Source organism: Pseudopipra pipra, chromosome 4 (assembly GCF_036250125.1).
Source record: "Pseudopipra pipra isolate bDixPip1 chromosome 4, bDixPip1.hap1, whole genome shotgun sequence".
In the NCBI taxonomy this organism is placed as follows: Eukaryota; Metazoa; Chordata; class Aves; order Passeriformes; family Pipridae; genus Pseudopipra; species Pseudopipra pipra.
Genome location: NC_087552.1, coordinates 14,079,232 through 14,100,501, shown reverse-complemented (window position 1 = coordinate 14,100,501; position 21,270 = coordinate 14,079,232). Strand labels below are relative to the sequence as shown.

The 21,270-nt window shown below is 44.3% G+C and overlaps 1 protein-coding gene across 3 annotated transcripts in view; it reads right to left on the bottom strand.

Annotated features, from left to right (window-relative positions):
* Positions 1-1,097: 1,097 nt before the first annotated feature.
* The window catches only part of AFF1 (ALF transcription elongation factor 1), a 75,330-nt gene continuing 55,157 nt past the window's right edge, over positions 1,098-21,270 (bottom strand). For 2 of the 3 annotated variants that reach the window (XM_064651679.1, XM_064651681.1), the window contains exons 8-21: positions 21,040-21,094; positions 20,865-20,908; positions 19,276-19,432; positions 17,144-18,022; positions 14,661-14,758; positions 12,589-12,832; positions 11,487-11,578; positions 10,734-10,797; positions 9,749-9,885; positions 8,922-8,993; positions 8,240-8,333; positions 8,094-8,137; positions 7,051-7,295; positions 4,297-4,575 (exon numbers count right to left, since the gene is read on the bottom strand). In XM_064651679.1, the coding sequence (XP_064507749.1) occupies positions 4,454-4,575; positions 7,051-7,295; positions 8,094-8,137; positions 8,240-8,333; positions 8,922-8,993; positions 9,749-9,885; positions 10,734-10,797; positions 11,487-11,578; positions 12,589-12,832; positions 14,661-14,758; positions 17,144-18,022; positions 19,276-19,432; positions 20,865-20,908; positions 21,040-21,094 (2,347 nt within the window). In that variant the 3' untranslated portion in view covers positions 4,297-4,453. Of the gene's footprint in view, positions 4,576-7,050; positions 7,296-8,093; positions 8,138-8,239; positions 8,334-8,921; positions 8,994-9,748; positions 9,886-10,733; positions 10,798-11,486; positions 11,579-12,588; positions 12,833-14,660; positions 14,759-17,143; positions 18,023-19,275; positions 19,433-20,864; positions 20,909-21,039; positions 21,095-21,270 lie in introns of all 3 variants that reach the window. The other variant, XM_064651680.1, reaches the window with a different exon arrangement.

The window sequence follows — 21,270 nt, the reverse complement described above, 5'->3', positions numbered from 1 at the left end:
TGAGGCCGACCTGGTTTCAGGCCATTTGAAACTAATTGAAGGCAGTGAACTGAGTTGCAGACCCACCTCTCCTGAGCAAAAGCACCACCAAGCTCCTCCTATCTAGTCTATAGCTAAAAATCCCACCCAATGCTCATCTAGGGACATTTCACGCTTCATTTATTTTACTAACTAGATACATTTTCTTTTTACTCTTACTTCAATCCAGTTGTGCTATCAGGATTTTAAGCATGAAGTGAAAAACTTCACTGACCTTAATAAAAGAGTGCGTTTCTAGACACAGCATATGTAACAACAAAAAATCTAGTGGGTATTAAAACTGGTTTCAGTATCCTCTACAATTTACACATTACATTAGAAACCCACATCCATAAACACCTTGGGTCCAATGCCTGTTGCAGAATGGACCTGAATTACACACACAAATTATATCCCAGTAGTGCAGAGAGATGAAAAAATTATTCTTCCAGGGAACAGTTACATTGCCCAACACAAAAAAAAAGTGGAAAAAGCCTCAAACAAGAAGTGTAAGGCCATGGCAAAGAGACCCCCTTGTACACCCAATGAGACACAGTGCACCACAGGGCATGAAATCCTGTGGGGTTCCTTGAGGGAAATCCTCCTCACAGCACTTCAGAAACTAATCCATGAATAAGACCTGAGCAGACCCTTCTCCCAGTACCAAGCCTTGCAACACCTCTGTGGCAAACACAGAGCAGGACGCTTCAGGGACCACTTTCGTGCCTTGTCCCCTGGTTTTCTTATTTAACTTGTTTGATTGTCTGAAACTAACTTATGGGATCTTCCTGTCAGGGAGTGCTCAGAGCCACGCTCTGCTGGCTGTCAGCAGCTCATCCCAGCAAAGTCATCCCTGAATCAGTTTTGGGAGGATAGGAGGCAGATGTCCTGAGTTGTGACCCTCCTGCTACTCTGAGCACTCATTTTTGGTCATTAAGGAAAGGGCAAGGGGCAATAAACAGGGCAGCACTGGAAACAGATTCATACCTAAACCTCATTCAGAAAGGAAACACTAAGGTCATTCAGAGACAAATTTCTCTACAAGAAGCTAAGAAGAACACAAGGAGTCTTGCAACACCTCATAACAAACATTCATTTATTGTTTATTTCCCCATATGAATGAATCAACCATCAACCATCTTGGAAACTCCATCACACACAGGGCAGAAAAAGGTTATATACAAGTGGGACACACATCCCCAAAATAAGATGTACAGATTTATCATGGGAACCAAGAGGGAGGGGAGAGGACAAAACCAAAAACAAGGACATTGCAGTCAGACTTTGACTTTCAAGAGATCTCTATCTCCATGTAAGTGGGGTTTTCAACTATTAAATAAATGGCATCTTAAAAATAGAACATTTGACAATTCCAACACATGTATTATTATTTCTTTTAAATAAATATTGCATGGAAATGATGCTTCTTTGCCACCATAGCTGCCTCCTTTCCTTCTGCAACTCAACCATCACCTCTGGTTTTCCTTGGATTAATGGTTTGCTTCTTAATGGCAAATGCTATTTCCTCCACTCTTATGTTTTGGTTTGTGTTTTTATTTATTCCTGTTTGGCTTTTGTTTGTTTTCTGTAAAGGCCTGAATAGGCCCAGATGAAAATGATGATTATCTTTCCTAACCCTTTGCAGGCCTCTGACCTGGCTCAAGGTTGAAATATGATGGCTTTTTAAAAATTACCTATTATTTAAACAGTCTTCTCTGTGTCCTGAAACAAAACATAGCTCCCTGCTATGGAGCTTGGTACTGATGCTTCCACAGATTGCTTTTGAAGTAAGAGCCCCCGAGTAGCCCCCCCACAAACCCGTGACACGAACTGCCCATGACCTCATTTCCTGCAAAGCCCAGGGGAGTTTGCCCTAGGAATGGGAGTAGCCCTTGTACGACCGCTTCTGCAGGGCAGCACAGCACGTGCTGTCTTTTCCCAGCTGGAAAGAAGCAATTATCAGGAATTCATCTACCTTCTCTGGGCATCTTCTTACTGGCTTTGTTCGCCCGACACCCTCGCATGAGCTTTGCAAGGAGCAGGGCGACAGATAATCCCTATCTGGGCAGCTCAGGACAGGCGAGGACAGGACCTGGAGCACCACACACTGAGCTGGATACAGGACAGGGGCAGCCACATGCCTGCCTAGTGGGTCCTGGCAGGTGGTTCTCCTGGCTGGGGGAAAGTTGTGAGCCAGTGGCTCTCCAATGGGAACTTGGCCTGACAGCAGGGAGAGACATGGGTGCACACAAAATGAAAGTACCAGAAGACCCGTGTCCCTGCTACACCTTATGCTTACCCTTAACACTCTGCTACAGTTCTTGCAGGCTCCCACAGTGGTTTTCAGGTTCAATAAAGCTTTCTTTCTTCTTTCCTCCTCCTCAGCTGGTGATCCTAGAAATAGCTTTGTCTAAAGACAAAGTCAGAAGGCGGCATCGATCCACTAGTCTAGGATCGAGCTCCAAAGTGCACATTAGCCTTCAGGCTGTCTGCCCATCCCCATGCTTCCTGAGAACAAAATGGTTAATGCTGAGCCTCTCTCTGTCCCTGGCTCACTCCAAGCAGTTGCTGCTCCAGGGAGGAGGAGTGCAAACGAAGTTCGATAGATAAAATGGGGAGGAGGGACACGGACCTTCCTTCAATTTGTTAGGACAGCTCATCCCTGAAATGTACTAAGGCTTTTAACAAAGTGAACATGAAAGGACAGTCTCTTCAGGGTGTGGGAAGACCCAGCCATGATCCTAGCAGTCCTGCGCTGCCAGAGAGTTCCCTTGTGCTCGAGACCAGGGCAGAGCTGCAGCCACCCCCTCCCAGAGCTGGGATGACTCCAGGCTTCACTGTGGCATGGGCCATTTCTACAGAAACTACTTTTGGAAACGCAGACCTTTTGCTGATATTTATTTACTGCCCATTTTGATGAGCCTCAAACACATGAGCAGGTATTTTACAAAGGGCATACTGCTGCATGTGTGCAGAAATGTTTGTCCATCGTGAAATTATGTGGAAAAGGGAGAATTTTTTCTTGTAAACACAATTATTTTAAGATACTATCTTTCTCTTCACCACTCCCACAGGTCTGTCAGAGATAGGGTGAGGGATGTGAAAGGGCACCAGAGGGCTAAGGCACACTCATATATGAGGATGGCAGGATGCTGCTGTCACAAAACAAGAAATCTTTGGATAGAGAAGGGTGTCACCTGACTAAACACGCAAATGCCATGGATGTTGCCTTCACTGATACCGTGACAAGGAAAAAATGCTTGCAAACACTAATTATTCCCTTTCGTGTTCCTTTGACAGGTTTCTAAGTCACTGGGCCCATCATACAGCATGGCTGAGAAAGAGCATGTGAGTTCTGTCCCACATGAAGGAGACTCGCTTTGGTACCAAATCCGGCTCTTAGATATTCATTGAGCCCCCCAATGGTTGCAGGTAAATATCCACATGCAAAATTTGTCTTATGTTCCACATTCAGCCTCTTAGTCCCTCGTTAATCAGAACCAATTCCTCCCCATGGAACCTCTCAGACTCAAAACAATGTCCAAGCAATCACACTGACCCAGTGCAGCTTTGCACCCCTACCCCCCAAAATGACAAAAAGCAACCCAGCAATGAATCCTCATTGTGACACTCCTCAGAAGAGAGGCAGAGCTGTTCCAACCACACCATGTCATTTTGCCACCCCAGCTATGTTTGGCTTACAAGGCTGAAACTGAGCAAGACCTGTAGTAACACAGTTCAAGTGCCATGGGCATGGATGTGCACGAGAGCACACAGCAAGGAGGACCAAAGCAGCGATGACTTAAAAAATAAACTTGCAGCACTGAAGGCAGTGGGTTTCCCAGTTCCATCAGCTGGCTGACAAAAGCAAGAGGGTGAGGCTGGAAAGCAGGCAAAGCTGATCTTTCTGCTGTTTTTACTGTAACATAATGCTGTCCAGTGCTGATGAGGTTGCTACTTGCTCTCTGGGGAACAAAGACACCAAAGATTGCATCCGTGCTTGCAAAAACAACTTCTCTGGCACGTTTTCTGGGCACACAACTGCTGTAGGCTGTGGGATGTTGCATAACCACCTCTGGAGGCAGATTTCCTTCTTGTCAGCATCATGTGCAACTCTTGTCCTGCTGGTTATTTGTAATAGAAATGTTTAAAGACCATCAATACATTGGGCCATTCAGACAATTCATTGCACTTCATCATTTTAAAGGAAGGTGCCATCCTCCATCTCTTCTTTTTCAAGGCAGCAAAGTGCTACCCTAAAATAACACAGTTCAAAGGTTTTCCAGTGTAACCAGATAACTTCCAACTTTATTTAAAATATTTTCCCTTGCAGGTGCTTGTATTGAATAATAATAAAAAAAAATTAAACTGAGGCTGTTTCTGAGGCTTCAAAAGTGCAAAAAACTTCAAGGTATTTAACCACCTGGAGAACCAGTTAAGGCATATTTGCTTCCAGTCTCAGCCACTGTAATCCCTGTCTGATGTAGTGTACCAGGTCAGTCAGGCTACTGGTCAGTGCCAGAGCACAGGTCGCTCTGCTGAGTTCAGCAAAAAACTCTGGAAAAAAAGGAAAGGAGAAAGAAAACATTTGGTTGGTTTCATACAACAGGCACGTCTGACAGGCGAGGAGAGCAGTGAGGAGCAACAGTAGCAGCACATGGTCAGTTGGCCAGTCCAGTTAAACAGTGTTAATGCAGACAGCTCAGCACTGTTGGAGGGCTGAGAAGTGTAACAAGAGCACACAAGAGGAAAACACACTTGCATGCACACTGACCCACCTCCTCATGCGCTGTCTTTAAAGGACATCGAGACTCCATGGTAGGTGGACAAAAGTTTGGGTGTTCACACCACAGTCGCTGCTTCGAGCTTTCCCCAAATTTTAAACAGGCCAAATTTGAGTGTCTTTCTGAGTGACACCCAGAAGCACACACAGCTGCCATCAGACTGGTCCCTTTTCTGCATTCATCCTCAAACTTTGGAGACACCATGATTTCTCCACTGAACAGATTTAACAATTTGTGTAGCTTGCCAGGCTATACATCTGATTTGGACTGCTTATAGCTGAGCATGCCAGGCAGATCCCACAGTCCTCCTATCCTGTCACCGACTTCAGGCATCATGCTCCTCCTCTAGCACAGGCAGGAGGAGGTTCTTGCAGCACATCTGAGCCTGCCATGAGGTGCTGGCCAGCTGCAAGCCCTGCTCTGTGCTGGTGATCATCTGTGCAGGTGACCACAAGTTAGGGAAAATTCTCACACCTATTCTTTTACAGTCACCCTTCCAAGACATTCCTGTATGACCAGCCTTCCAGTGACATGGCTTGCCCCAGTCCCTCAGTCTCTCCAGCCTCAATCGTGTTGCCTTTTCAGAAACCACTCATTCCCAGCTCTGCTTTTTGACACACAAAGATTGAGGCTGCTTGGCTGTGCAAGCAACTGTTCAGAAGCAGAGTGCACAACACTTTCATTTTAATACTTGCCAATTCAGAAGCAGAGAACAGAAGCTTCTGTTTACTAAATCCATGTTTTAAAAAAATTTGTTTACTAAACAACCAGTTACAGCACTGCTCTGAATTACAGCAAGGAGCTGGGTCCTGGTTGTGGACCCACCAGAAAGCGCTTCAGCTCTGCACAAGTGACTCGGACATCAGTTACAACTAACTGTTTTTCACTAACTTAGGATTTCCCTGTTTAAAGGATCTTGGTAGCAGAAGGTCACTGCTCTTTCTTCCTCTTCTTATGCCCTATGAATTGCACAAAAGAAGCAAGGATGTGGCCTTTTTTTTTTGTTTTATGTTCTCACTCTCTGTACCTCTTCATGTCTCTACACTACACTGAAGATCAACAAGTTCCACTTCTCAAATGCCTCCTGAACAGTGACAACAACCACCAAGCCCTCATGAGTATTTACTGGTCTCCTGCACAGATCCACTCCCTTGAGAGTATTCACTACTCCAGTCATCATTCCCCTACATTGGAACTGGCCACACAGAGCAGCTTTTGAATTCAGTCTTGATTAATGCAACATTGTGCTCAGGCTGCCCTCCCACACATTTTCCTCTGTGACTCACTGCTCTGGCTTACTAGCAGCATCCCCTGCTGCTTCTGTGTGACAGTCTTTTATCAGCCTTTTGATGACAGAATCCAACATACTACACATGAACTGCTGCTGTGAGCATAGATTTGCTCAGAGGACAGCCAACAACTGGTTACTTTATTTAAAGGTGACTTGCAGTGCCTTTTGAATTTCAGCAACTGCCTCATTAGTGTTTTAGGGGGTTTTTACAGCCTTACAACAATTCAGCTAGGCACTGCTTATTTTCTTTTGCAAGTCTCCCAACAGGTCATGGCAATGCATCTCTTTGCCCACAGTGGCTCACAAAACTTTGTGTTTTATGAAAAATGACACTGCAAAGGCCACATGGGATGGCAGGTTACAGGCTGAATTCCACCCACCCTGTGGCTTGCACCACAGGACAATACAACATTTTTAACAAAAAAACCCCATAAGATAAAAAAAGTAGCAGCAATTCTAGGAATTGCTACTGGCAAATACTGGGCACGTGCCCAGCAAGGACTCAAATTTAAGGGCTGCTCAGCTTCTCTGCTAGGCAGAGAAGCCAGCTTAACCATTTTCAAGAGAAAACGACCTGGAAGTTTGACAAAAACTAAAACACAAGGCTATAGGCCAAAAAGATGTTTTTAAACAAAGTGAACCAACTCAGAAAAGCTCAGTGCCCGAAGGGCAACTTTTTGTTATGTTTCTTCTGTTACCATGAAGCAAATTGGCTGGTTTCCTGCACTTGATACCCTCATCCCTTAGCTCTTGGACATTTGAGGATGCCAAAACAACCTTTTAATTGGAACACTCACCAATATATCACCATCAAGTATCTCTGCCAATAACCTGCCAATATGCTGTGGCTGTCTAACTCAACATATTTAATGCTTGCTGCACTGAGTGATAGGATTTAAGCAAGTACACATAACCACAACACATGAGACAGAAAAGACAGAGGGAAAAAAACCTTACCCTTATTCTTTCTGGCCAGTGTATCAGCCTTTTCCCAAATTTCATATGCATGGAGAATATAGGAAGTGATGTTGACATAGGAAGAGGTGACACTTGAGATATGAGAGGAGACAGTGACTGTAGAGCCAACGCCGTTGCCAATGCCGTTGTGGCCAGTGCTGTTGCTATCACTTGATCCCAGCTGAGAACTCACAGAACCAGCAGGAGAGGGTATTGGAGAAAGAGGAGAAGGCAAGCCTGTGCTTCTGCAGCAGAAAAGAAACACCATCATGAACATTCAACTTCAGAGCTAAAAGTCTTTCCACAAGGCTTTCTTATGCCAGGAGCTATCCAGTATCATCCAGGCCTGCAGTATGGAGTGGACTGTTGAAAAGTGAGATGCGTTCAGCTACAGCACAAGTAACTGTCCTTCGAGTGCAAGGCCAAGTTTTTGGAAGTGATTTGTACTCTAAGGACTCCTCGCAACAAAAGAAAATGTGGGACCAGGCATTAGAAAGGGCCACTCATCCACCTTCCAAAATCTACACCTGCTTTTGAAAGTCTTCACCAGATTATCCAAGCGTTTTTAACTAATGCTTTCCATTTCAGGCATGCTGAAGCTCCCCTTCCATGGAGGCTGGAGCTTTCTGACACCTACTCAAAGCAGCCAGGTCAGCCTACACACACTTATTTATAGGCCTAGGGAAGCTAAATGTGGTCAACCTCTCGCCTTCCAGACACAGACTGGCTTCATCACATCACCCCACCACTTCAACCAACCTAATTTTAGTCAGTGGTATGACAGGGTTTCCACCACTGCTCTCAAGAGGACATTTACTTTCCTATGAACTGTACTGTGCAAGGTGGTCAAAAAACGTAACTGGAATCAGCACCACTATTTAAGTCCAAACATCCCTCTCTCAGCCACAGAGCATAGAGGGGACAGATGTGGAGCCTGGTAGCTTTCTGCCAAGTGCAACTACCACAGGACACAGAAAAGTTTTTTCTTACTCATTATCATTAAAACACAGACACATGACACCACACAAGTTTTTAAATCTTACCTTGCAAAACCCGGAGAAGGTGCTTGTATTACTCTGAAATTACTCTGCAGCAAGGAATAAAAGTCTTGTTAGTTTGGGGCTGTTCAGCCGACATCAGGAACTACCACAGCCATCCATCTGGCAGCTTAGTAATACCTGTGCCCTACCTTGAAGTGGTCGTTCAGGAGTCTGGAATACCTCATTGCAGTGTCTTTTTTGTAACCAAACATTGCCATGTGCAGAATGGACTGGCAGCGCATGCTGTGAACAGAAACACACCCAAGTGTCACTGCTTGTGCTCAGCAGTCATCAGCCTTGTGAGACAGAGGCTGGCATACCTTAGTTGTACTGAAAAGCCAAGAAAGCTCAAAATTTCCTCCTCCTTCTGCTCATCTTAAAAAAAAGACTTGTGAAAAAAAAATCACAAGGGAAAGAAAGAAACGAAGAAGAGCCCTGTCTGTTCTTTTATATAAACAGGTGCCCAGCCTCTCAGAGGTGCCAAAGGCTGAGTAAGCCCCCGCCCAGAAGTGTCTCAGCCATGTCCAGCTACAGCTTCAGTTACATGGTTCAAACATGGGCAGCCAAATTGCATTCTTTCACCTTAGGTGAAAGCCCTTATGCGCTCTCAAGTTACAAGCAGATCAAATTTTAAAGCCTCTGCCTTCTACACGTGGTCCCTTGTGATCTTCCAGCTTACTTTAGAGATGTTTCAGTTAATTCTACTTTTTATATTGTGTTTTTTAACCTTGCATAACTCTAACTGCCATTCCTTCATCACTGAAAGTAATGGGTCTTTCTATCAAGTCTCAAAACAGAACATAAAGGAACAGAAAAAGAACAGCTACGCACCGTAACACAGCAAAGATTTTTCCATGTGGAGAGACTGAGGAGTCTGCAAATGGTTTCAATGTCATAATGAATCTAAGGAGACAAAATAAACAGAACCTTGTCAGCCATCAGTGTGCTCTGAAGACCCACTGTTTATGAAAAAACAGTGCATGCCACTACCTCAAAAACCAGTCCAAAAGCCTGGAAGCCTACCCTGAGTTCTTAGTCCTGGCACCAAGAACTTTTGTGTGAGCAGAGGACTCTCTCTCCAAATGCCTTGTTTTCCATACAGCAGGAACAGATGTGGCCCTCTGTGTGACTCACTCTCCTCTTACACAAATTAAGGGGCAACAAGTAGATGCCCTGTGTGGGCCACCTACAGGCCTGCGGCCCAGAGAAACCAGGAAAAGTTGCCTTCAATCAAGCTGCAAGATCTTTGGGGCACAAACCATTCTTCCACATGACATACTGTTGTTTTTCCTTTTTAAACTGAAATACTACTGAGCTCACATGCACAAGCAACTGCAGATCTGGGTAAAGTAAAAACTACTTCACCTCCTCAGTTGTCATAACCAGTGTCCTCTGGTGCACCTCAGCTGCCTGGCTTAAATGCTGAGGGCGATGTGGTGCTACCTTCTGATAAGCAATGCTGGAACATTTCAATGGATTTGCCTCTGGGGCCTCTGGATGGTCTGTACCTCAGGCACATACAGCAACCCCAACTCCACTCCATGGTGGGAATCCAGAGGTGTCACAGTTGCAAACAAGCAATGCAACAAATCCTTCCTCTCCAAACATGTTACCAAACCAAATCCTTCCCCTCCAATCATGCTTTGAAAGGCACTTACTTGATGAGAACTATGGTGTCGCTGAGTATGCTGTAGGCTGATTTTGGTTCTAGTGCATCTGATTCTAAGGCAATCCCATATTCGATGAACAAAAGGGCAGCCTCTAGGTACTGAAAGGCCTTTCCAGTCTTGTCAGTCTATTGGGAAGAAAATACTCATTTTTAGTCCAAGACCAAACCCACTTCTCTCAAGTGTACTTGAATTCTTCTTTTCTCCCTGGTTAGGTAGCTTTTGAAGAAAGAAAAAGATCCCAGTCTGGCCTCTGGATGACAATTAGAGAGTTCGCAGCAGAATCCCTCATGTGATCCCAGTCATCACCTTTGCCTGCTCTGGCTATTTGTATCTCTTCCTCTTGCTCAGTGGTTTCCTCAAGTAATTTATTATCTTCATTTTTTTCAGATCTTATTGTCTGGTCTTGGAGGCTTGCCTTCTGAGAGGCAGAGGGGGCCTTCCCACTTCAGTATTCCCTCACTTCATTTTCCCAGGTAAATGGCAAGTAGCAAAAGGACATTATCTCATGGAGTCATAATTAGCAAAACAATATGTTCACCCATGCACACTGTTACACTGCACAGAACAGAGAAAACCAGTTAGATCTGCCAAGGAAACTTCAAAGTCTTGGTCACTAGGAACACAATAACTGTCAGGGTCCTGACTTTTCCAACTTTTTAAACTATCTGAAAACCAACTGTTCCATCTGTCTTCCAGGGACTATTTTATCACTCTGCAAAAAAAAAAAAAAAACAAACAGGCCTGCTAACCTCAGACAATGTCAGTTCTGAATCCTGTTCTTTAGAGGGGTTTACACCAAGGAGAAATGTCTGAACATCTGGCAAATAAAACAGCCTCCCAACATATGACTTGAACATAGCCCAATGTGGAGTATGGAAGTCATGTTAGCCAGTGAATGTTATTCCCATGCACACAGGTACCGGGTCTGGATGCAAGAGCTGGTTAATGTTTCTAGCACAGGGCCAAGACTTACCATTGCATCAGCTTTGTGCTTCAGCCTCTGGGCCTGTTCGAAGTAGTATTCCTTTGAATGCTGTCTGAATTGGGGACAGAGAGGAGAAACAAATAGAAGAAGGGTAGGATAATTATCAGCTTTACTTTCATATCTAGAGAATGCTATGGGTCCAAACACTCTGTTTTATTAAGCCTGTTACAGCCTGATCAAATACACATTCCAATTATGATAGTTACTAAATGAATGTTGTCTGCACAGAGAAAATTAATTTCTTTAAAAATGCATGTTGAAATAATAATGATAATTCATATTTAGAAATAAAAAACCACCAGAGGTTAGGCTATGGGAGCAAATTTATTTTCTCATTCCTATGGAAAGATAGTAGTTACGTCATCCATCATTCCTCAAGTACAGTCCCATAAATACATTTTGATTGAAACATACAGTAAACTTGGCAGCACCACACACTCATCTGAGACCAAAAGACCTTGCATTCAAGTTGTCTACTTACAAGAGAGATGATACCTAATTTCCAGAGTAGCTTCCCTCAAACCAAGAACTGTTGTAAACCTTTGCTTTGCTGTAAACCTTTGCTTTGTGGTGGGTGGGGTAACTCCAAGTCACCAGAAGCCAGTACAGGGTAGGTCTCACACACCTCTCTCTCTCTACTCCCAAAAGAAGAGCTCATGAAAAAGTAGAAGGGTGTCTGCAGGGCCTGCCTTGTCTCACGTCTGGAGAAATACAGATGAGGGGTGTAAAACAAAAACTTACTTTTCAAACTTGAGTTGAGGTCTTCTTGGCTTGGAGGTACCATTTGGCAAAAAAGGCACTGGGAAAGGCTTTGTGTCATCCCTTGCAGATCCCTGAAAAAGCACAGAGATAAAACTGGTTAAAAAGTTATGCTTAAACCAATTCCAATGCCTGGCTTTCCTAAATTTCAAGAGAAAATGTTTATTTGTCCCAGGCATAGACTATTGTCCAGGATCTCCCCCTCTCACCTTCTTCCCCAGCAATCCCTCAAATAATGGAAATGGAAGCTTGGCTTCTGACCTGACTGCTCATAATACTTAACACCATTCAGACTTTTCCCAAGCATGGAAAAATTCAGTAGCAGGTTTCCTTGCACAGGGGCTAGGAGAGCAATAAGGCTGTTTTTTTCAGGGCCACTAGCCAAGGCAGGAATGGGTAAGATCTGTTCACACTTATTTCCAACTAAACCACACAACAATTGCTGATTCTCCATTAATGACTACATTGCCAGGAAAAAGAAAGCAGTTAAAAGCCTGCTAATACAGCATGCACAGTCTGGCTTAACACAGACACAACATCATCCTAGACCACACACTCCAAGCCACTAGTCAATAGCCATGTAATTGAATTTTATAACCCAGAAATGCAAAGATCCAGCTGTAAGGATCATGAACAATTTTGTAAACAAGCTGTAAAATATTATACCTCGGTTGCAGTCAATACCCCTGGTTGCTTGTTTCTTATTTTTAAGTAATGCTCTCTTTCTTTTTATAAACACACATTATTTTTCCAGCAATATTGTATTTGCAGTTGCCTACAATCAGAAACCTTGACTAGCATAAACATGAGAATTATGCCTTTGGTGTTTACGTGGTCACTTCTTCTCACTGTGTTTCACTGGTGAGATGAAAACAGATGATGGAAAGTCAGAAAGAAGTTACCAAGCAGGCTTTTGGACTACCAACATAAGGTCACAGATAGCCACTATATGCTTCCAAGAGCTCTCTCTGGTGGCTGGTTTATCTTCCTTTCTTTTTCATATCCTTAGAGTATGTTTCTAAAGAGAATCACACAGCACCCACGGCTTGCAGGAAAGATCCCACCGGTTACCCTGGACACCTACTTTGATGCCCTTTGACAGTTCTGTATGGTTTCCCTCCACTTTCCTGTGCTTGGCAGACAGAGGATCCTTGTGGTTGCTCTTGTTCCTGGCAGGGTTATCCGTGGCAGGCAGATCATCAGTGTCGGTTTTGTGTTTCTTTTGGGCCATCTTGGTTGACTTTGGTGCAGGATGTGCAGTAGATGTGGGTGGTAGTGCTGGGAGCAACATATCTTTCTTCTGGGTTTCAAATGAAGCTTTTGATGCTCTGCAGATGGGAAGCAGATTCATGAATATGATGTACATATACATAGAGATTTTTAAAAAACTTATTTACATCATGTACCAATTCTGTTTAAACTCCTCTGGACGTGTGAGGTGTTTTGTTAATAAAAAGAATCCAACAAACATAAAATGAAACTTCAGGGACTTCATTGTGTATTAGATACCAAAGCTTCACCTACCATCAACATACAAATAAGTTGCTTTTCAAAATAAGCCCCAGAACTTGTCCTTGGAGCAAATGCAACCAGAATACCAGGATGTTGCAAAAAAAGGCATCCCTCCAAAACAGTCCTCATTCATTTTCACTGAATGAGGGGGTTATTACGGCGACTCAAATCCCTGGGACAAATCACCCAACAAGGCAAATGAGCTGCAGCACTCCTCCTCTCCCCCTTTTGGTAGACAGTATCTTCTGTGGTCAGAGATACTCACCCTGACACTTGATTCGCTATGTGCTTTGATAGAATTAAACTGAGTTCTTCCTCTAAGACTTGCCAGCTCGACTAGACAACACCTACAAAGTTGAGAGGATTCAACTAATGGAGACTCAAAATGCTCTGCTTTTAAATGGCAGATTATCACATTTAATAATACAGAGGCATATTAGATTTCTTATCATCTGAAGTTAGGATGACCAGGGCAGCTCTAAGCAGCAACAAATAGCTCCAAATTTTGTTTCACCACTGCTCAGTTACATCATTTTTATTCAGCTTCTCAAAGTTTCCAAGAAAACACTGAGCAGTGAATCCCAGCTCATTGACTGCAACATCAGAAGAGGAGGAAATTAAGTTAAACCCAGTGAGAGGGCTCAGGTGTGATGTTGCACATCTTGCCTGATTCTGTTGTGCATGGGACAGTCCTCTCCCCTCTTTCAGCACTCACTTTTCCCATGGGTCCCTACTTACTGCACACATGCTCCCCAGCTTCTCTACCTTGCCACAGCTGATGCTGCACAGAGCACAGAACCATACCCTGACGTGATCCGGTGCACTGTCTCCCCCAAAATGCATCCTATTCTTCCCACTCCAAAAGCCAGAACATAACTATAACAGGTGCTCATTTTCACCAAAAAAGAGGAGCAATAAACCCCAGAATGAAAGCTCTTCAATTAATACTACAGTTCAAATATCCCTTCACCCAACTAAATGTTCGTCCCAATGCTTCAGTGCTTTCAGATATGTCAGTGTTTTCTGTGCAGAAAAGTTGTTTACTCCTGTTGTCAGGACACAAACCTCAGCACTACATACCAATCCAAACCAACACCTCAAATTCAAGCCACAAGCAAGCAGGAATTGAAGGCAGTAGCCCATGACTGATGCATGAGTCTTCCCTCTTGGGAACACTGCCCAGTTGGAGACCTGCTCTCGGAAGCATTCACTCTAGCTAAGACCTAGCCAAAATTCTGGCAGTGCCCTGGTATGCAAATTACAGGGCAAGCTTTGGCAGATCTACCAGAACACTGCAAATGCTGTGCTGGGATAAATGAGAAATTCCTGGCCACAAAGGCCACCTGGAACTCCAGACAGTCAGGACTCAAAAGGCATGCTGGTTATGTTTCTGTCGGGTCACAAAGAATAAAAAGACAAACACAACAAGATGATTTTAGCGGAGAAGTGAAATGCTCCCTGTTTTCTTTAGTGGTTGCTTCCACGATGTAAAGGCAAATCTACAGCAGATTGAGTTTCAGAAGACACATTATGTTAGAAGCAAAATCATGAGCGGAAGGACAAGAGATACATTTCCTTGCTTTAACCTTATAAAGAAAGACTTAGCTTTATGCCTCTTTTGCCATCCCACCACCATATACTCACTTCAGTTTACTGGAGTCTTTGTTAGCTGAAGACTGCAATGATTTTGTTTCTTTTTCTGATTTCTTTTTCTTCCTATCAGTCTCCTCCTTCTCTTCCCTCTAACAGGAAGGGGAAAAAAAAAAAATCACTCAAGTTTTCAAAGTTCACATAAAGTACAGACCAATACAGCTAAGTTTGATTGATTTTGGTTAAAAAAAAAAAGAAAAACCAAGATATCGGAACCGACAAAGTAGAAACCCACAGTGCAGCAGATATAGATTTCAGGCTCACTGACAAGTAACCTAAAATGGCATTTTATCTACTTTTGCTTGTATAGATTGATTGTTTTGTAGTGGCAAGGATGGAACTGCTAAACCTGTTGCTGCTAATCAAAAAAATCAAAAGTAATCAAAGGTAAGGCACTTGCACGTGAGTTAGATCCCCCAAATGTGCAGGGGAGGTTGGTTTTTATTAATAAGAATCTGATATAGGTGAAATTTTTAAACAGTCAGTTACAATCTGGAGACCCCGGAACCGGATGCGGTACTCAAGGGGGGGTTTCTCCAGAGTGGAGTAGAGGAGCAGAATCACCTCCCTCAACCTGCTGACCACACATCTTTTGATGCAGCCCAGGATAGGGTTGGCTTTTCGGGCTGCAAGCCCACACTGCTGGGTCATGTCCAGTTTCTCATCCACCAAAACCCCCCAAGCCCCCTCTTTGCCAGGCTGCTCTCAGTGAGTTCTTCTCCCTGTCCTGTACCCATACCCATGTTTGGGACACATCCAGGCTTATGTCACTCAATGGGTTGTGCTGTGACACAGAGTCTACCTCTGGCAGTGTGCTCAGGACGAAGCTCCAGCACTGAGATCATGTCCTTAAATTGTTTTTCAGGTTGGTCTCCACACTATCATGAAAGACAGCTGTACCTGGCCCAGCTGGCTGCCGTGAAGCCTGAGCCTCCGAGGATACCTGATGCCCACTGACAGGATGGACAGTGAGACTCTGAAGTGCATTTTCCTGAAGTTGGGCACTGAGATTGCAAGGGAAGACAGGCCTAACATCAAATAGCTTCTCTCCTGGTTTTTTTAGACAACAGAAGTGACAAACTGACTGCCTGTTTTCCTTTCTCCCTCTGCTCTGCAAGAGAGGGAACTGCTGGGGTCTCTCAAATTTCTTCACCATTTCCCTGTTCTTCTCAATTCTCCCCCACAACCACAGGAAATTCAGAAAATGACAAAACTAAACGAAACCCACACAGGAACCATGGTTATTCACCCACCCATGCTGAGCCACCTGCTCTCTGGGGAGCAAAAAGGTAGACAGGCACTGAAATATCCACAGGGAATACCCATTCACCAAAGGGCCTGCAGCCAACTCTTTGTGCAGCTAAAGCAGCTGGCTGGAGGTATATTCATAGTTCCCTTTGGGAGTCAACTTTCCAAAAGCACTTGTGAGCAACAACCAGCTCAGTTAAATACAGGGCTGTAATACAAGGGAAAATGACTGTTATTGCTGAGGGAGTCTGCAAAAGGGTTTCTGGAAAGCCCCTTACATCTCTAAAGCATCATCATCACCACAAGCATCACAGCAGCTCCAGGGAAAACCAAACAAGTTTTCTACCTATTTATCCAAGTGCCGAGATCCAAAGCAGGGTTTTGTGACAGATGTTACCATGAGCAAGCCTGGTCCAGTTAAAAGTCTGCATTTCCAGAAAAGCAAAAGGCACAGGGCCATTGCCATCACCTCTGGCAATAACATAGTTCCCACCTGCAGAATTCATCCCTCCTGCAAGCAATCACAACTGCTTCATGGAAATAAATGACTTCACACAGGAAAAGACTACACTACTCAGACTGAGGTTGCATGGCTCAAGGCAGCAGAAGGTGCACCCATGGGCAAAACTGAAAACCACAGACTAGAGTGTCCTGGGTCAGTTCTCTCTCTTGGCACTCCACAAACTGCAGGCTGGGTGCTCTCCCAAAACAGACTAAATGCATAGTGCAGGTGACTGCACAGACCGGGATGTGCTTCAGGAACTGCACTGCTTTTAATGGAGTGGCATGGGGAGGGGGCACCACTGCCCTGCAAAGCTCTTGCTTGGGTTGAAAGCCAGAGAAACCCACCAACACTGCCAGGGGGCTGGTCAGCCATATGCTGACATAGCCTGCTGCTGAAAGCTTCTCCAACGAAGGAAGGCTGAGGTTTTGTTGTCTGAGAAAACTAGGATTTAAAAAAAAAAACACAGCAAAAAATACTTTAAAATACCAAAGCATGTTAGACAGCTGACAGGGTTTTTCATTCACTCAGGAGGGGATTTGAAACCAACAAGTAATTGCAGACAGTTTTGATCCACATTCTCCTTAGAAGTGTGTTAACAGCTTTATAGGAGGAGCATAATGGCTCGTTATAACCATCATCACAGGTATGAAGTGGAAATTCCACAGGGGATTTTGAAACACCACCTTGGTCCTGGTACAAACCCACTTTCCTCTCCACCTCTCACCTTCCTCTTTTGAAGGGACTCCTCAGGAGTGTCTGTGGCTTTCCTCTTCAAGTCCTGCTTTCTTGAACCAGGGAGGTCCTTGGTCTCTGTTCTCTTCTGGTGTCGGTCTTTCCTGGGGGGCTGAGGGACTTTTGCCAGGTGACGGAGATCTATTTTCACCACAAGGCGGTGAAGGGTTGGGGGGTCCCTCACTGGTGAGAGCAACTTCTCCCCAAGAGGCAAAGGCAGTTTCTCCTTGTGCAAATCCTGAGGCCTGTGGCTGCTGGTCCTGATTGGGGTTGTGCCCTGGCCTTGAGGAAGGGGAATGGGAGCATTGCATGTCTGGGCATCTTCCATGAGCTTGGGGTCCAAGAAGGATTTGGTGTTGGCCTGGTGGGAGCCCTTGTGCTTTCTCTTCTCAAAGGGCTCTTGAGGTGCTGACTTCAGGTCTTTTCTGTCAGTGGATTTTGGCTTGACTATTTTTTTGACTTTCAGCTTGTCCTTGGAAGGCTGGTCTCTGACCTCCAAAGGACCAGGGTCACTCTCCACCTTCAGGCCTCTCTTGGACCCCTCATGCACCAGGGGCTTGCTGGGCCTTTTGATACCTACAGTCTGTCTGGGCAAGGGCTCCTCGGTGGGAACAGGGGGCTTCTGGCAGTTGCGTTTTGTTGGAAGATGAGTGTCCCGAGGAGCCCTGGCCACTTGGCTCTTGTGATGAGGCTCCCTTGGCTCAGCGTGCCTATGGGAGGAATTGCTGCTGAAGCCCTGCTCCTGCTTCTTGCCCTCCTCATGTCCATCCCCACAGGCAATTTCACTGAGACTCTCTGTTGGCACTGCTGGTGGGTTCACCTTGGTCAGCCAGTTGTCGAGCTGCCACTTATTAGAAGTTGGTGGCTCGGGCTGCAGACAAAAAGAGAAAGGAAGGATTCAAGACTGATGCCCTTATGAGCTGTTTCCATCCTAGCACAGCTTACCAGAGCCCAGAGACTATTGCCTGTAGGCCTTAAAGTGTGTAATTTTGCACAAGAACTGACTATAAACAAATTGGTCACATACACTAACTTGATCTAGAGCATCATGGATGGACAGCTTGCTGAATAAATAAAGGATAAAATAGTCAATGGCAAATAGCTAGGACTTCACTGGAGTGAAGTCTTAAAGGGTCTTAAAACTTAGTATTTTTAGGAAAACCAGGCAGAATTTGGTAAAAGAGGAGAAGTATAATATCTGTTTCCTTCCAAAGACACTCATATTGCAGTGGGCAAAGTCTGTAACTGAACCAGAGGGTAAAGAGTATTGGGGTGAGATGGAAAGATAGGCCTTCTCAAAGTTTATTTTCAGCACATAAAATTCTCCTTGTTCATGCACTTCTAAGGTAAAAGAAAAGAAAGCTAGAACTGGGGCAGGGGAGGAGAAATAAATTACAAGTTTTCTGGGCCTTGTTAAGAGTACTTCAGAACTGCCAGTATATCGGTTTACATCAGCTGTGCTCTGCAGATATAACCATGCACTTCCCACTGGCCTAAGAATGTTTTGCAAGCTGGAGAAACTGTCTGAAAGCAGTTCTGCAGCACTTCTGCAGCACATTTCTAAAAAAATGCATGGTCTCAACTGTGAAACTTTAAGATACCAATTTCTGTTGGTCCGCATTCCCCAATAGAAGCCTCAGAAACGCCGGTGCAGCACAATCCAAGCCAAATTCAACAGAAGCAAGACTAAGCACATTCCAGCCCTTCCTGCAGGTCTGATCCCTTCAGCTGTGACCTGGGAGAAGTTGAATCTGTCACTCAGGCACAGGAGCTGCAGAAACAACCCAATGCCTTGGCACCCAGAAATGCTGCAGACACCCCAGGCCAGCCATGCTTCTCATCTGCAACTCGCTTGTGTCTCGCCAGTGAGTGCTAGACAATGATGCCAAAGGAGAAGGGAGAATACTTCAAGGTTAGGCATCTGAAAGTCTAATGATGTTGTTTCTAAGGGTTATTTAATCGAAAAACTCTAGAAGGGAAGCAAAGGGCAAGAAAAGTACGGTGATGCAGCAAAAACGTCAAGGGGGCACCCAAACAATGACAGTGTTTCTATCCTGACTGCACTGAGACAGCAGAGAGGCAGGAGGCTGTGTTAAGCAGTCTCTAGGTTCTATTTGCATTCACCTCAGGTGCTGGTGCTCTTGGAGGGTCATTCACTTCACTGTCACTGGAGTGGCTCTCTGTCTCCGAGTCTGAGGAGCTCTCTGAGTCACTGGTGCTCCCTGACTCTGAGCTGCTGGAATGTGCTGATGCCACACTCTTGGGCTGAGACTGTAAGGAACTGCAAGGCCACCATGAGATAAAATTAGAAAGCAGCATGGGTGAAGGTTACTTACTTACTATATTGACATGTCAGTATTCAAAAATAAAACTGAAACCCCGTGTTTTGGCACTGAGACAAGGGGGGAGAAGGCCAGAGGAATGTACTGTCACACTCAAAAAATAAAGAACTGGAATAAAAAAATCACTGGAAATAATAAAACCTTCAAATCCAGCCCAGCCAAACATGTAAACAGGATGCCACTGCTACAATGCAAAGCTTCATTTAGCAAAGCAAATTTTAAAAACCCACCAAAAGTGACCAGTGCTTTTTCTGAAAGTCCCAACACACAAAATGAAAAATTTCCAAAGAAGGTGAACAAGACAGAAACATATACTCCAGGATGGTTTCTGGTTTTTCTATTCATCCCCCTGAAGTTTTCACTTCTACATTTGTTTTACTTGGTCAAGCTGCTGTAACCACTTCATTAACAGTCACACCAAGCTACAGCATTTCTTGCAACGCCCTCCTCTAATCAAGTGTTTTCCTCCACACTGACAATGGGAGTGGATGGAACTGAGGGAAAGTTGCCACTTTTATGCACAGCTTTTTTTTTTTTTTTTGCAATGGGCTTACAAAATTAAAATATTGATTTTTTAATTTTTTATTTTTTTATTTTTTTTACTTTGCAAATGGTTTCCCACATCAATATCAACACACTTGTATGATTTGCAGGCATGCTCCTTGCTGATCCAAGACTGGTATCGTGAGAACACTCCTATTTTAAGAGTTTGCAGACACACAGATTGTGCCAAAAATCAGTGTGCTCTTCTGCAAGTCTGACTTTGTAGGTCATTATCATGTGCTTAAAGAATATAGATATCAAGCCAAAAATATATGTCAGGGCTCTCCTACAGGAAAAATTCTGGGCTCCTCCACCTTTCTTCCTCTAATGCTGGCATGCAGTTTTCAGTCTACCTTGAATATTGCTTCTGACCAACAACACATGGCGGGAACTGGTTACAATCTGCTGCCTTATCAGGAGGAGCTGAAACAGTTTCAGTGAGGTTTTCTAACCCACTTGGTTGTTTTGTGCTTCTTTATGAACTACAACTGGACTTGCACCTCACCCATCACTACTACAATAGAAAATCCTGTTACCTCCAGTGTGATCTGCATACACACAGGTGGAGGGGAAGAGGAAAAAAGAAGGGAGAAGTAGAGGAAATACAGTTCTGATTCATAGGCAAAATCCAGTACAAAATTAAATTATTCACTTCTAATTGGAGCTTTCCAGAAAACCCCACACACTTAAAGCTGACTTTCAACAGCAGCCAGAAACCAAAGCCTATAGCTACCAGAGAAAGCAGGAACCCTTACCCATCTACCCCATATATAGAAAGTAGTTTTGTTTTTCTCCTTATGTGGTCTAGCTAGTAGTTTGGGAACAAACCTGTACCTTGGAGGAGTAAGTGAAGATGGTGACTTTTCAACAACCTGTTTTGTTCACAAAAACAAAGAGGAGAGGGGGAGGAAAGGTTAGCTCAGGGAACTCAGAACAATGCAACAAGTGGTGATGATTTAAAGGGAAGTCTGTGTGCCTAGTGTATAAAACATCTAAAACCAACTTGGTCGTCACCACTCTCTTCACTATCACTGAGCTGCAGGTCGTCCTGGAGCATTCTGAAAGACAACCAGAAGGTAAATATCAGCCAAGGCAGACACATTCTCAAGCAGAAGACACTGAAAAATACTTGGTTTGTGTTTGCCAAAACAAATCAACCTCTCACATAATTTTTGAACATGTGGCACGCTTGAACTACTAAAACCTGTCAACACCTGAATGAATGGTTAAAATG